Source organism: Anopheles bellator, chromosome 2 (genome assembly GCF_943735745.2).
Source record: "Anopheles bellator chromosome 2, idAnoBellAS_SP24_06.2, whole genome shotgun sequence".
Lineage (NCBI taxonomy): Eukaryota > Metazoa > Arthropoda > Insecta > Diptera > Culicidae > Anopheles > Anopheles bellator.
In genome coordinates, this window is record NC_071286.1 from 60113225 (window position 1) to 60127293 (window position 14069).

At 48.5% G+C, this 14069-nt stretch overlaps 1 protein-coding gene across 1 annotated transcript in view; it reads right to left on the minus strand.

Annotated features, from left to right (window-relative positions):
- Window positions 1-14069, minus strand: part of LOC131207801 (uncharacterized) — a 31185-nt gene continuing 17116 nt past the window's right edge. The window contains exons 5-7 of the mRNA XM_058200432.1: window positions 8929-9132; window positions 256-412; window positions 1-189 (exon numbers count right to left, since the gene is read on the minus strand). Coding sequence (XP_058056415.1) covers window positions 1-189; window positions 256-412; window positions 8929-9132 — 550 coding nt within the window. The remainder of the gene's footprint in view (window positions 190-255; window positions 413-8928; window positions 9133-14069) is intronic.

Here is a 14069-nt window from a genome sequence, read left to right on the forward strand (position 1 = left end):
TCACAGCTTTACCATTTCTTCGACTTGCTCGGCCACCATTTTGTGACACTCTTGAAGATGCGTTTTATATTCCTTCTGAAAGTTGGTTCCATACGCACCTTCGGCAGCTTCGTGCGCACAGATTTTGCACTCGTAGAGGAATCGTCCCAGATGTCTCGCCGTCGAAATGACATGCTTGCGCAAGTTTTCCTAAAATTATAAGCAATCAGCATTAAGATTTCACCCCACCAGACACACAATTCGCCGGCTACGTACGATGGCGTTGCAGGTGTAATCGCAGTGCGGACAGGAGAACGGTTTTTGCCCCGAGTGCACCAGAAGGTGCCGTTTCAAGGACCCAGGAAGGCGGCACGCAAACTCACACTGATCGCACTTGTACTTCTTGTCCGTGTCCTCGTGACGAAGTGCGTGGCTGCAACAAAGTGGAACGTATATTTTAAGAAAATTATCATCATTACGCAACACAAGAATACGCAGCTAAACGGGCTGAAAGTCCGCTGTGGATGCAATAAAATATCGAATTGACTAAACGAGCCTTTAAAGATCGGGCTAAATCATCGTTCGGCGGTGGGTTGTGGCTGTGAGGTGGGCTGGCTGCCGGGGGGCGATTATTGATCTACAATTTAAACAAAATTACTCCCATAAGGTCATACGTCTTCCGATCGATTTTTTTATGCCGCGATGGGATGCTCGCTCCAATAATGAATTAGCCTGCCGAGTGAGCACCGGTGGCTCGGACCTTTCTGACCGGGCAAGGCAGCAGCAAGCAGAGCATAATAATGATCGACCATGTTACCGGCCGCGATATGGCCGCAAGAAAATGGCCAACGTTTTGCGGAGGCAACGTAAAAGTTCGGAAGCATTTTGCCCACCGACGCGAATCCGCTCTGCGCGCCCCAAATTGGACTGCCGTAAGATGAAGAAATCGTGACTTATTAACTGACCGCAACCGACTGCGTGCGCCCTCCGCGGGTGCTCTGGTGGCGCACGCGTCTTCCCGTCGGCCGAGGTTGGCTCCGGAAAGCTCGCCGAATCAGGGGATCAGAAGACACAAGAACGCGTGCAGACAGTGTAACATCCGGGAGGCAGCGAACATAAATGGAGTAAGACAAACGGTTGCAGTGCGCGATCGTATAGTTTATGCGCGCTGATCATATCGGGATCGATAATAATATGTATTAGGGCTGTTTTTGATTCGTCGCGCTGAACGAGACGCTATGTACGCGACGGGTGGTGAAGAATCCGCGAACCCGAGGACACCTCTTCCCGAGGGAATAAAAAATGTAATTCTTCCGTTTTTTGCAACCAACTGGCCGACAGAGACTTGATTTGAGTTTGGGACTGTTTTGGCAAACTTTTACAGTTTAGTTTGAAGCCCAATTCCGGGCTCCATCTTCGCCGTTTGGTAAATCAATTGCTGGGAAGAGTTTTCCCAACTTGAATAGCTGAAGGAGTCATTGATATAATTTGTTGTTTTCGTTTAGTTCTAGTATTTAAGGCGGTATTCAAAAAAGCGTTAAGTTGTTGTAATTCTCGAATCAAACTCGACTCCAATTTCGTGCGACTTCCGTTGGGACGGGGTCTTGTTACGATCGCTTGGAATTGTAACAATTCCACTACAACGAAGCTGCCTCTCCTATCAAGTTTCTTTTCGCGATCGACGGGTTGTTGTCGACGAGACCCATGCACAGGGAACAGTGTAAGGACACTGATCTCCCCGGCGGGGACAGCTGGGGGGAAGCCATGGTGGCCACATTATTGGAAGGAAAAGGAGCAAAGTAAACAAACGAGCAAGAGCGAAGGATCGATCGATTTACCGAGACCGAACTCGAACGCGATGTTTTGCTGTCCTCCGAAGCCAAGTGCGCCAAATCTTGATCGAACATTGAAGTCCCAAGGAGTGGCCACGGGGTGGAAAGCATGTTGGCCACCGCACGGATCAACCGAAGAATGGACGGAAGGGACGACGCAGAAGCGCGTGAATCCCGCAACGCGAGCGATGGTCGGTTCTGCCGGTGACATTCTTGGCCCTTTCTTATGCTGCTCCTTATGCTGCGCATAGCTCCCTACGTCGGGCGGCATTTCTCGCCCCCTCTCTCTCCCACTCTGACGTGGCATGGCGGTTTATGTAAATTGCGATCAGTATGCGACAATCGGCATTCGGTGCACCCGGCGGCTCCTCTCGGTGTCGTTGTCGGCTGCCGGTCCCGTGGTGATTGGTATTTGAGACAGTTTTCTGTTGCAGCGTGTGTCCGCTTTGGTCCACCACTGAGCCGGAAACATAACGCCCGCCCCAAACACGGCGCTGGCCAGCGTTTGATTTGCGTTCCGCGCGTATTATGTTTCACTGCACTTTGGTGTAAGCTTCCTTTTTCGCTGCGGCTTCGACAGTTTCAACGACGCGGATTGGAATGAAATTTCGATGTTTAGACTGAGGGCCCAACAGGGCGGGCTTTCGTGTGCGTGTCCTGTTGGCATGTGGCCGCGCCATGTAGCAACTTCTGGTTCAAGGTCTATGCCAAGTGCAGGGCGAGTATTTGGCGAATTAAGTACCACATGCGTCTATAGGATTGAAGTCCGTCATAGAGGAAGATCGAGAGTCTTCTTTGCTGGAGTCCAACAACCGTGTCAGTTTGGGATAAGGTTTCATGAGCCAGGAGTAAATGCCCAGTTCCTGTTGAAATTAACCTTAAGCTTAGAGCGAATCGTCGTACTTTGATAAGTATAGGACAATCAGTGATCATTAGGTGCGAACTGGCCTTCGACAACGCGTTCCTTGTGTTCCGCATTTCATCGTGAATCTATAGTGAGAGCCGATATCTTCCCAACTTTAAGTCAGTGATTCGTAAGCAACCGAGCGTCCTGCGTCCTGTTGAATACAATGTCGTCCTAGTTTTCTGCTTAAATTTCGACCAAGAACTAATCAGCCAACATTTCTCGGTAGGGTACGCCATCAAAGGTTACGGCGACTCCTTCTTCATTTTCGAAGAAAAATGAGCCAATGATCACCACTTTGGTAATAAGTTTCCAATATTTTCCAATTTTCTGCAAGCATATAGCGTCCCATTTCGCATATGTCAAAATGTTTAATAAATGTTTACAATTTTCAGAACGAGGCTTGGTGTTTCAAAATTCAAGGAATCGGTAGCTTAAAATCCAAACACTGAACCGAAACCCCCCGTAGAATGTGTCTGTTCAGTTCAATTGAAGTCAATGGCAATGAAAACACCATTCAAAATGGTAATAAAACAAAAATGGCCCGATGATACGTTTGTCATTATGAAAAGGGTAATCAAGGATCTCATCTTGAAGGTCAAATAGATGGATGTTTGATCGAAAGTTAGTTAGTTAGTTAGTTAGTTAAATTTACCAATAAAGGGGATTTCGTTTCGAAGAATACCATAACTAGGCGCGTAGTTTTGCGGCGTATCGAATCGATCGGTCGATTATTGCATTTCGAGACGCCAGCCTCACGAACGATTATGATAAACTCCAAATGGGCAACGATCCTTAATGCAATCGTGTTGCTACTACGCTCGCCCTAGACGTGTTTCAGTTCCGCTATCCCTAGCGGTGGGAAACTCCATTTCCCGGCAGGGCTGGAAGTGACCGCTGACTAGTTCCAGTTTACTGATCTAATGTGTTTGCAGTTCGCCGTCGAGCGCGCCGTCCGTGAGAGTAAATCAGAGGAGCAAGGAGCGAGAAAAACAGAAGCACATTTTTATGTGTGGGATTTGTTGCAAGAAGGGCACTTGCCACGCCGAGCGAAGCACTTGCGGAAAGTTCGCCGTTATCGTGCTGGCCATCGCCATCGCGGTGTGTTTGCACTGCACGATTGGCGGTGGTCTAATAAACCCATTTGTGCAGCTGAGAACGTCGTCCTCGTCGGCGGTCGTCGCCGTCCGTCATAACCATAACCGGGCGGCGGCCAATCGACATTCTGTAGGGCGGTCCCGGCGGAAGTAAACAAATTCCAGGGTTTGCGCTCCGGAAACACGGAATCCAACTTCCTTCGCGTGCACGCGGCGGAGCAGTTTTTCCTGATTTTCCCGATTTTCATTTTCTGTGTTTTATTTTTAATGCTCCCGTTTTTATGTGACGCCCACCGCCTGGCGACCCACTCTTAATGTGCGTATCGTGAGGATTGTATGTTTTGATTAAGTTTGGCTTCTGCGGGTTCGGGTTGATGTGATTGTTTGTGTGGCCGTTGTTGCACTGTGGTGGGGCTTTCTTGGCCTTCTTGCACAACTCCACCGCCGGCCAGATATTGATGACACATCGTCAGTGGCGGCATTAACATGGCGTTAGCCACGGCACGAGTGCACCACGGCAGATGCATTTGCATCTCTCTCTCTCTCTGTCGCCGCGGAGGGATGCATAATAATGCAAATGATAATAAAATGTAGTAATAACATAAAGAATTATCTGAGCGTAGGGAAATGGTTGTCTGTACGTTGCTGCATGCTGTGCGCCGTTTTGTTTCGGTTCGCCCTCGGTTGTTGCGGTCGGTGGACATTCGCTGCAGGAATAATGAGAAAACAGCGCGGAACGTGAGCACTGTCACCGAACAGTGCAAAAGTGAGCCAATAATAATACTGTAGCCTCATTCAGTTACATTTGCCTTCACCATCGCGCTGTACGCGGGGGGTTAAGGAAATTTACTTATAATAAAAATAATAGTAAACATAAGGATCAGGCAGCGGAAGATCCCCACGGCAGCCACGGGGCAGATTAGCAAAATATGCTCACGGACGATTAAAGATGGACGGAACTCGTACGTTGCCAGAGGTCCCCTCTGGTCAGTCGCAGTCGGGAGGGAAAACAATGGCAAAAAGGGCCACAGCGCCGGGCTGGGTTGGCCATTGTCGCTGCCATTGTGTGCGGGAGACTATTTGACTACGTGGAAAAGGGTTGATACATTCGTGACCGACGAGTGAACTGATCTGGCGAAAGAGATGTCCCGACATGTGGCGCTTCGCGTGAGTTACGGGTCCAGGGCTCGGGTAATTATACATTATTCATGATTAGAGAAAGATCATGCAACAAAGGCTTTTGTGGAGCGAGGTTTGCCAGCTAATCCTCTTTTTATTACCTAAAGAGGTAATGGCAATCGACATTCTTTAGTCAATAATGGGCAGATGGAATATAAATTTATGGGAAAGATAAAAGTATTTGTTTAGCCAGCCAATATTTTTTAGAAAATTGAAATAATAATCAATTGTGAGTAGTACTTTGGGCAAAAAAAACAGGAACAAGTTGTCAATCAATTGATTTGGTGTGGTGCATTGAAAATTCATTCTAACCGGTGAAATTGTCAAAAAAATGTTTGATGGATTTGTGAAGAGATAGTTCTAAGTTTTTGCATCATATTTTCGTGATCTTTTCGTGACCTTTATGTAACCATCGTTTTTGACTGACTAGAGTCTATGTTACTTCTCGCTGTTCGCTCAAGAGATCGTTCCGTGAGCCCTATCTATTGAAGGATTTTCCAAAAAAGGAGTTTTCGGTTCGGTTTCGGTTTTGAAGATAGTAATCGAATGTTGACATAGGTGCAAAGAGAAAGGATCACTTTAAAGGTGATGACATAGGTTATTAAAAGTTAACTCGGTTAAATATAAGTTTTTTTCTGAGTTTTAAGCAAATTCCAGCTTACTCGTTGATGAACCGAGAAGAAGTTACGATTTATACCGCACGATAGTACGATAGTATGGCCGCAAAATAAATGAAAACCCCCGAAAACCAACTCTCAGCGCATCTGCGGCGCTTCTCGAACAATCTTTCCCCGCGAATCGCGGAGCTTTCGGGAGCTGCAAACAAGCAGGTCCTTACCGAATCGAACTGCACGCGGTGCATTGTTCTGGGTGCACGCTTGTTAATAAGCTTGATGCAACCCCAGGATATCGCTTCCGTGGCCGCTGGCACGCGGTATCGTGATCACCGCGAGGAATCCCCACGTTTGGGCCTCGCTTTTTCGCGGTTCAGTTGCGCCCGACCCGCGCTTATCGGAGCGCACCAAAAACGGATCGAACGGAATGCGAATGCGTCCCGGGTTATTTTTTTGCCGTTCTGCATCATTCGCAACCGAAGGCCGACCGTTCCGAGAGAGTTACGAAAGATATCTTATTTGATCTAGATTTTGACAATATTATGGTGACCGTGACGTGACGGCACGGCGGCAGGCAGGAAGGCCCCCGGCCCCGGCGTGGTCCCGTGGAGATCGTGGAGATTTCGCTCGATTTTTGGCCGAACCGCGCGCCATTTCGTACGAATCGATCGGCCAGAGCGGCGAGCGTTTTTTTTTTCAGGGACCCCGTGTCCACATTTTTGCATTCTCGCGAGCTCCGCGCGTTACTTTTTGCGTTGCGCTCTGTGTCTTGTCTTGTCTTTAAGGTCCCATCATCGATATCGGCGGACCGTGTGCTGTGAACAATCTTTCCGCGCTCGGCACGGCACGGCACACAGCCGGCACCGGCCTTCATCACTCTTGCCATTGGCTCAAAGTGCTCATTGTTGTGCATTATTCACGTTGTCGCAGCTCCGCTGTCGCGCGCTACCGTGCACCGTGGGGAGCGCGCGCAGATGCACCGGGCCAGGACTTGCATCACACAACACAATATGCATTATGGGGACGACGCTTTCTTCGGCCGACTGGGGTTTTTTGGGAAGTGCTGTGAGCCTCAGGGATTGGTTCCCTGGGTTTGCAAGGGACAACCTTCCCTTTTCGGGATCGTTCTGATGCGATATCGACGTGTTTTCTTCGGCCATACGTCGCCCGGTGCCGACGGCGTCGTGCTGCCGTGCCGTTGATTGGCTATGAAATTGAATTGATCTACTCTAGGGGATCGCCGGACAGCACGGAAACACTGCCGATGCTGACAAACGATGGTCAAATATCGCGAATTAATTGTAATGATGACTCAATTCCATTGGGACATTGCCAGTAGCTGTCGTATTTGTCAACTGTTGTAATAAGCGACAGCAATAAATTAAAAACATAACTACATTCAAAGACTATTACTGTCCTTGATAAGGGACAGTTTAAAAACTCTGCATCGAAATGTAAGAGATTTTTGGTAAAAATGATAAAAAAGAAGTATTTGATAAATATGTTAATCAAAACATTGTAAGTAAACAAGAAATGATAAAAAAGGCAGCAGTAAAAAGACAAGTAACATTGAAACGGCAGCAGATTGTCTAAGCAGATGAAAACAGAAGAACCAGGCTTCCAGCGGCCGTCCACGGCTCACCGTCCCCTACTCGGGCATACCAGAAAACGGGCATATGTTTCCCGCGCGTCCGCGAAATGCCATATCACGGAACCATAAAAAACCGATCAGGGAGCGATCAGGTTTGCGTCTATTGAATTTACGTATTTCTTCGCCATCGCCAACCGCACCCGGATAAGACGCGGATTTCGTGTTGCTTTTTTCTCTCCTCTTGCGTTATATTCCGCGAACTCGTGTCCAATTATTTCGATATCCTTGCGGAGTGGTAGCCCGCATCTGCGCCGAGGCCGAGGGCGCGGGTCCCGCGCCAAGTATGTGTCCCGTTTTTGCGCGGTCTGTTTTGCGATGCGATGCTGCTGTTGCTGCTCCATCGATCGCCCATCGCCCAGCGCTGCGCTCCGGCAGCCGGCCATTATGGGCCCCTCGCCGGAACGGGTTATTTATATGCACAACGGGGGCGAAGCGCGTTGATATCCTCGCGCTTCGCCGGGAGTCCTTCGCCCGGGTGGGTGGGTCGGCCTCGGCCCTCCCTCGTCTTGCGTGCACCTTGATATGACGAAAAGGCCGCTCGTCCGGCCGGGCCGCGAGTATGTGTGTAAGATGGGAAATTAAAAACAATAAAAAAGTGCTTGCGATATCAAAAGGAATTCGGTATTAATTTAATTTAATTATTCTCCATTGCCTTGTAGTTGTTTGTTGCGGTTTTTGTTGGCTCGGAGCAGCTTGTTTACCTGGGGTTTCTTCGTTTTATGTACGCTACCGGGAGCCCGGTTGTTGCCCGGGAGCTGCGCTTACGCCGCGCCAAGGTGCAAATCCTTCATGCGTATGCGTTTCACGCAGCCCTTTATCGTTACAGCTCGTTACGCGCGTTGACGAGCGCGCATAAAAACGAGTGCCGGGGAGAAAGAGGGAAAAAATCAATCGATGATAAACTATCTACACATCCACCGGGCGGGTATGTAAGGCAAACATATTTTGCAACCTTCCCTGGCCGGCGCGCGATGCGTTCCGTCTTGTGGTGGTTGCTGTGGCTGTCACTTATCTATTGGAGCGCGGTTCTGTTGCTTCCCAGCGCGCACGCACAACATTTTGTTGTCTTCTTGCAGAAGCTGGAGATAATGCTTCTTCTGCTGGGAGGAGCCACAGCCACCGGTGGTTGGCCCGACTGGCGTGATTGTCCTTTTAAAGGGCCCCCAACAGGGATTGCATTGCAACGGGGGCAAGTATCGGAAACATCGACACACGTTAACACACAATGCCGGGCATTGAATGGTAATTTTGTGTCAATATCTTTATGCTAGTTATGCTGCCGTTGCCCTCACCCGCGTTCGGTGCCAGTCCGCCGTGGTCCGCGAACCGAAATGCATTAGCATTGTAAGCGTCGGACCGCGAAGGATATTGATGGGCCTCAGGACTCAGGGTGAAATAAATGAATTCCATCATCGGTCATCGGTGCTCGATTTGCGCTGGCGAAGTTACGAAAAGATTCGTTGGCTTCGAGCGACTAATGAATTGGTTTTTTGCGTACCAATCTTGTGCGCCTTTGCCTTCCGATAATCTATTAATCAACGAGCCGGGACGATCCGTCATCTCTCGAGGGCGTCCGTCTTTCGGTACGCCGATTGCCACCGACCAAAATCATCGTTTAATTATGCTGACCCCGCTGCCCGCACGGAGGAATGCACTGCCCTCCCGAACTTACCGTCGCAGTGAGGCCAACGTTTTCCCTCGATAATCGCAACCGCCTTCGCCGCAGGCAAAGTGGCGCTGGTCCGAGTGGACCAGCTGGTGGCGGCGGGCCATGGCCGCGGTGCCGGCCAGATAGTGGCAACCCTCGTGCTGGCAGGCAAACTGCTTGATGGATCTCTGCTGATGATGGACTTTGCTGTGCTGCAGCATTATGTGGCTGGAAGAAAGAAGCACGTAATTAGTGAATAATTGAATTAATCACACACTTTTGCGCCATCGATCAGCGCAAGCAATGTTGGGTTCGTCCCGTGGTCAAAATCTGCGCGATTTGTGGTGGGAACACTCCCGAGGATCGTGAGAACTCTCGGTGGCGATCAATCAAAATGGTGCGCTAATTTATGGGGCGCGTATAGCATATTCAGCAATGACTTGAAGACATGTCGATGCGATTAAACCAGCAGAATCAACGAAGAGGGCACCGGTTTTAATTAGTTTCGACTCCAGAGTAAAGAATTCGGAATTATTGTTGGCACATGGGCCAACCACAAACAGAAGATGATGAATTAGGTCTTGACAAAATATGCCGTTGAAGACGGACAGTCGTATTGAATGTTAGTTTCATTTGAATTTATTTTTTGGTGGTCCATATTTCATTCTGTGGAGAATATTTAGTTATTTATTGGTGATATCAACACTAAAATGATTTGATAAATTCTCAACAACGAATTCTCTTCTATTCCCCAAAAATAATCAACAAAAAGTGCATGTCATTCGAATTAGACTAAATGATGCAGACAAATCGGACCATGTTTCAAGACACAAATTTTCAATTTATTATTTTTGGACGTTTGGTAAATCAACATTAGGAAGGAAATTACAAAGACATGATAGTCTTGAGATGCAGTTTTGGCAAGTTGTTGGCAAGTCGTAGACGTTTCTGGGTCATGTTGAAGCGGAAGCAACATTTACTGAAGAAAATCGTCTTGTCGGTCAAGATTTCATCCTTCAAAAGGATAATGCACCAATCCACGCGGTATAAATGAAGTTTTCATGCAGTATTATGAAAATTATGATATTGAGGTTTAAGACTATCCACTGAAAGGCCAAACCTTTCAACCAACTAATGAACCTTGGAGTAAGTAAGCTAATTTGACAAAACTAGCTTATTATTTTACACGTCTTAATCGATGAGTTTGTGACTTTTGATTGACTAAAATCAATTCTCCATCAATTACATGAATCCAACCTTACCAACTACATGAAAGGTTTTATTTTGTTTAAATAAATTCAAATTTGCTCAACACTTGCCAAAGGAATAGCTTTTGAAGCCCTTTTGAGGGTTATCACTTACCTCGAATGCAAACTAAAAAGAGATTGGAATTTAATTTTGGAAAATTCAGGAGAAAACCAAAAGTCTTCCTTGCTTTTTGGCACTAATTATGGGGTAGTATGCTAATCAAATTCCCCAGGATTGTCAACCTAAAGCAGACAACAAAATGGTGTCCAACCAACTTTTCAGATTAGTTAGCAAAAGAGGTACCCTCTATTTAGCGGGTCTAAATGAAGCACACTGCATATTCTGAATAAAAATAACGTGTAAAAGTTATCTAGACAACTCTAGAGAGTTGTTCAGTAAAACATAAAGGAAAATTAAAAATTAAATTGTGAGCCAGTTGCAATGGCGTGAAAAATTCTAAAATCGTGGAGGGAAAACTCAAAACGACCCGACTCGCTCGAGTTTCGCACCTCCACAGCTTCGCAGCTCGCAACACAGTAATGTTAATTCATAATGAATGAAACAGCCCGAAGAGTTTCAGACTGACTGGGGCGATAAAAAGATACGACGATTAGCGATCGAAATGGGTTAATTTTTCGATATGAATTCCCTACATTCCTGGCGCGGGCCCATCCCCGGGCTCCCGCTCAGCCGATTTTTCCGGCTGACCCTTTTTCGCTCCTAAACACGAACAAAGAAGATGGCGGCGGTCAATGGCGGATCCGTATGCAAAACGCAGACTTACGAGCGTCGTGCACTTAAAACCATTCATCCCAAAAGCAGAATGCAATTATCATATATATCTATAAGCCGGGGCTGCTGCTGCTCGTCGTCGTCGTCGTCGTCTGCAGGGCGTGCGCTTTCTTCTTCAGTCGGACGTCAAGTCCGTGGCCGCGGCCCAGCTTCCTGTTCGGCTCGCCCAGTGTATGTGTGCATGATGTGACATTTTACGTTCGAAATGCGAAATGCAAATGACATTTCGGAGATCCGTTCGTTCCATTCGGTTTGAGTTGCTCCGCTCGCTGGCCACCGCCTCCCCCCGATCGTTCCCGTTTCGCATCACTTCCTTTCCCGGTGTGGCTGGGCGCTGGGCGTTTTTCCAGCGCTTTTTTCCACCCAGCCCAGCCCGGCACCAGAATGGATGTTGCGATAAATTTTTATGTTTATTATTATAATCAAGTGTAGGGTTTTTTTGCGTCTTTTTCTTTGCGACCGAAACGGGTGCATTTCCCCTCTCCGGGCCAGTCCACCAAACTCGAGCCAATTTGCATCTGCCTCTCTCTCTCTGTGGATGTGCAGTCGGGGCTTGCGTTTTTCTTGGGATGCTCCGAACACTCCGAAGGAGGTCTCCACATCGGGTCCTCAACCACCGGCCAATCTCCTTACCGGATGTGAAGAGGTCTTGTGGTCGGTTTCGCCTGCACGGTAGAGTTTGTCGGCCACCGTGTGCACCCGGCACTTGATGAACTCGTCCTGCAGCTCGTCCTGCACTCGAAGTATTGCGCACTCATCAGAGCAGCGGCAAACTTTGAGGAGTCACCGCCGGCCGTCGTCGGCGTCGTTCGGTGTCCGGTGTCAGCATCAAACGATCCTGCCAGCGCCGCCGTGGTTTTTCGCCATCGTCAGCGCTGCCGTCAGCTGCAGAAGCGTGAACAGACCGCGCCTCTGCAGAGTGTCCTTATTCTCCATTTTCCATCCCGCACCATCACCGGAGCCGTTCGATGGCACATAAAATCGAATTTTTCGAAACTTTTCCCGCTTTATGATTGAAGATTTTCCACCGCTGTTAATGCGGTTCGGTTGGCCACCGAATCGTTAGCAACCAGTTTCCTTCCCGGATCGGACGTACGTTTCGATATCGGTGGCCGAACTTTGCCAGGGCCCGGAACGATCGGTTAATGGTGGTGATTGCTTTGAACGGTGGCCACAAAACCGAGCTCGTAATTAATATGAGAGCACAAGCGGCTGGCCAATGCGGCCAGGCTAATCCAAGTTATGCAGTGCCGGTGCACCGGAAACACATCGCCTCACCAACACAATCAATTAAGACGCGGGCGAGTGGCCCCCATAGGCGGGCTCGGGAAGAAGGACATAACATTTAGCAAATTGCGCCCCCCATTAGGTATGCAGCGTGGGAAAATGGGCGAGCGGGCGCATAATGATGTAAATGCATTGTGCAGATACTGCACAATCTGCTGCCGGCGGTACCCCAATTCGCCCAAAGTCGCCCGAGTTTGGCATTCGAAGGTGGCGCTCGTTTTCGCGCCTGGCCCACCTGGGCGCGCCCGGGAGTCGGATTTTAAAATGCAAAAGACTGCAGAAGCCTCGCTCGTAATTAACCAACCCAGCCCCGGGCCGAGAGTTAAATGAAAAGTCGTAAGAAAAGTCGCATTCGGCGTACAAGAAGTACGCCGTGGCCCCTGAACCTTTGGTGGCCACAGAAGACTCCCCCCCACCCGGCAACCGGCACTTTACGATTTTCATTTCCATTAATCCTTGCCACCGTTTACACGTACGTGTGAGTGTGTTTGTTTTGCCATATTTATGGCACTTCGTGCGGTAAGAACAATCCGTTTCGGGACCGGAACTCCGGTATTTGCGCCGGTGAGGTTTAGGTACTTCATAAAAGCATCCCACCGCTAAGACGCTGTGCCCGAGCGAGCGTCTTCCAGGTGCTGGCCGCGTCCGGAGCGAATCCGTTGAGTAAACGGCTGAATGAGTAAGTGGCCCCCATCGCAATGAGTGGGCGCGAAAATTAACTTTTATCTGCGAAAATTATGGTACAGAACGGTTTTTGGGGAAAAATATATTTTACCCTCACAGGCGCGTATGTATATGGCCCCGTTCCGGTTGTTGCCGCGGCCCAGCAGCGAAGACGAGCGCGAGTGTGTAATAAGGAAAAGTGTAATGGCTTGTAGTGCCCCGGGTGTCATGACGACGTGAAGGTCTGAGAGCACACACATATAGGAGAGGACAGGCACAGTTGTTCTTAACGTTCTTTATCTATTGTGCGTGCCGACCGGGTAGATACGGAATGGTTGGTGGTCCTCCGTGGATCTCCCACAGGTGTTAAGCTCACGGTCGCCACGGGTTTGAAGTTTCGAATGTGGGACTGTTTCGCGAGTAGAGAACGGTCGCCGCGAGTCCTCCGCCATCGGGAACTCGCGGGGCATAAAGGCGAGTCTGTGTTTCGAAATTGGTGGAACCTCCCGGAAATGAGCGAATGAAATTCTGTGAACCCCGTCGTGTGTTGAATATTTCATAACTCTCCACTTTGGCAAAGATTTTGATTTTTTGAAACACCGAGCTCTGGACGCCGAACTCCAACCGTGGCCGTACGGGCGCAAGAAATAGTATTCCCAAGCGAATTCGCGAACGGTGTAATTTTTGGAACGGTGCGCGGAAATGACGACCCAAACGACGGTGGAAAGAATGGAAAATGAGGAATCCCTTGGCAGGGCAGGTGTTGTGTCGAGTGGTAAGAGGTCTACCATGTCAATGGGATATGGAAGGTTGGGAAGGAAAGGTAACTTCAGATTCCCTTTGTACGCTCTAATGAAGGATCCCGTTGATTCAGACGAATCACATAACTTGCTGCTTGCCATGCATGATCCCGAGGTTTATGGTAAATGATGGTGATGTGCCAAGTATTTCATTTTCGTAGCTGATATCGCGACGAAGCTGTATGAAGTCGTTGCCATTTAATTAAATAAAGAAATTTGTATGTTTACGTCATTCTTATTGGCGTGGTTCATTAAGAAGGAAAGGGCACGATTCATCCATGGCAAATGAGTTCGCTTTAAATCAGCCACGTTTTGCCGGTTACTGTACAATAAATTCATGTTGCGAACTGGTAAAAATACCCAAAGATACGAGAT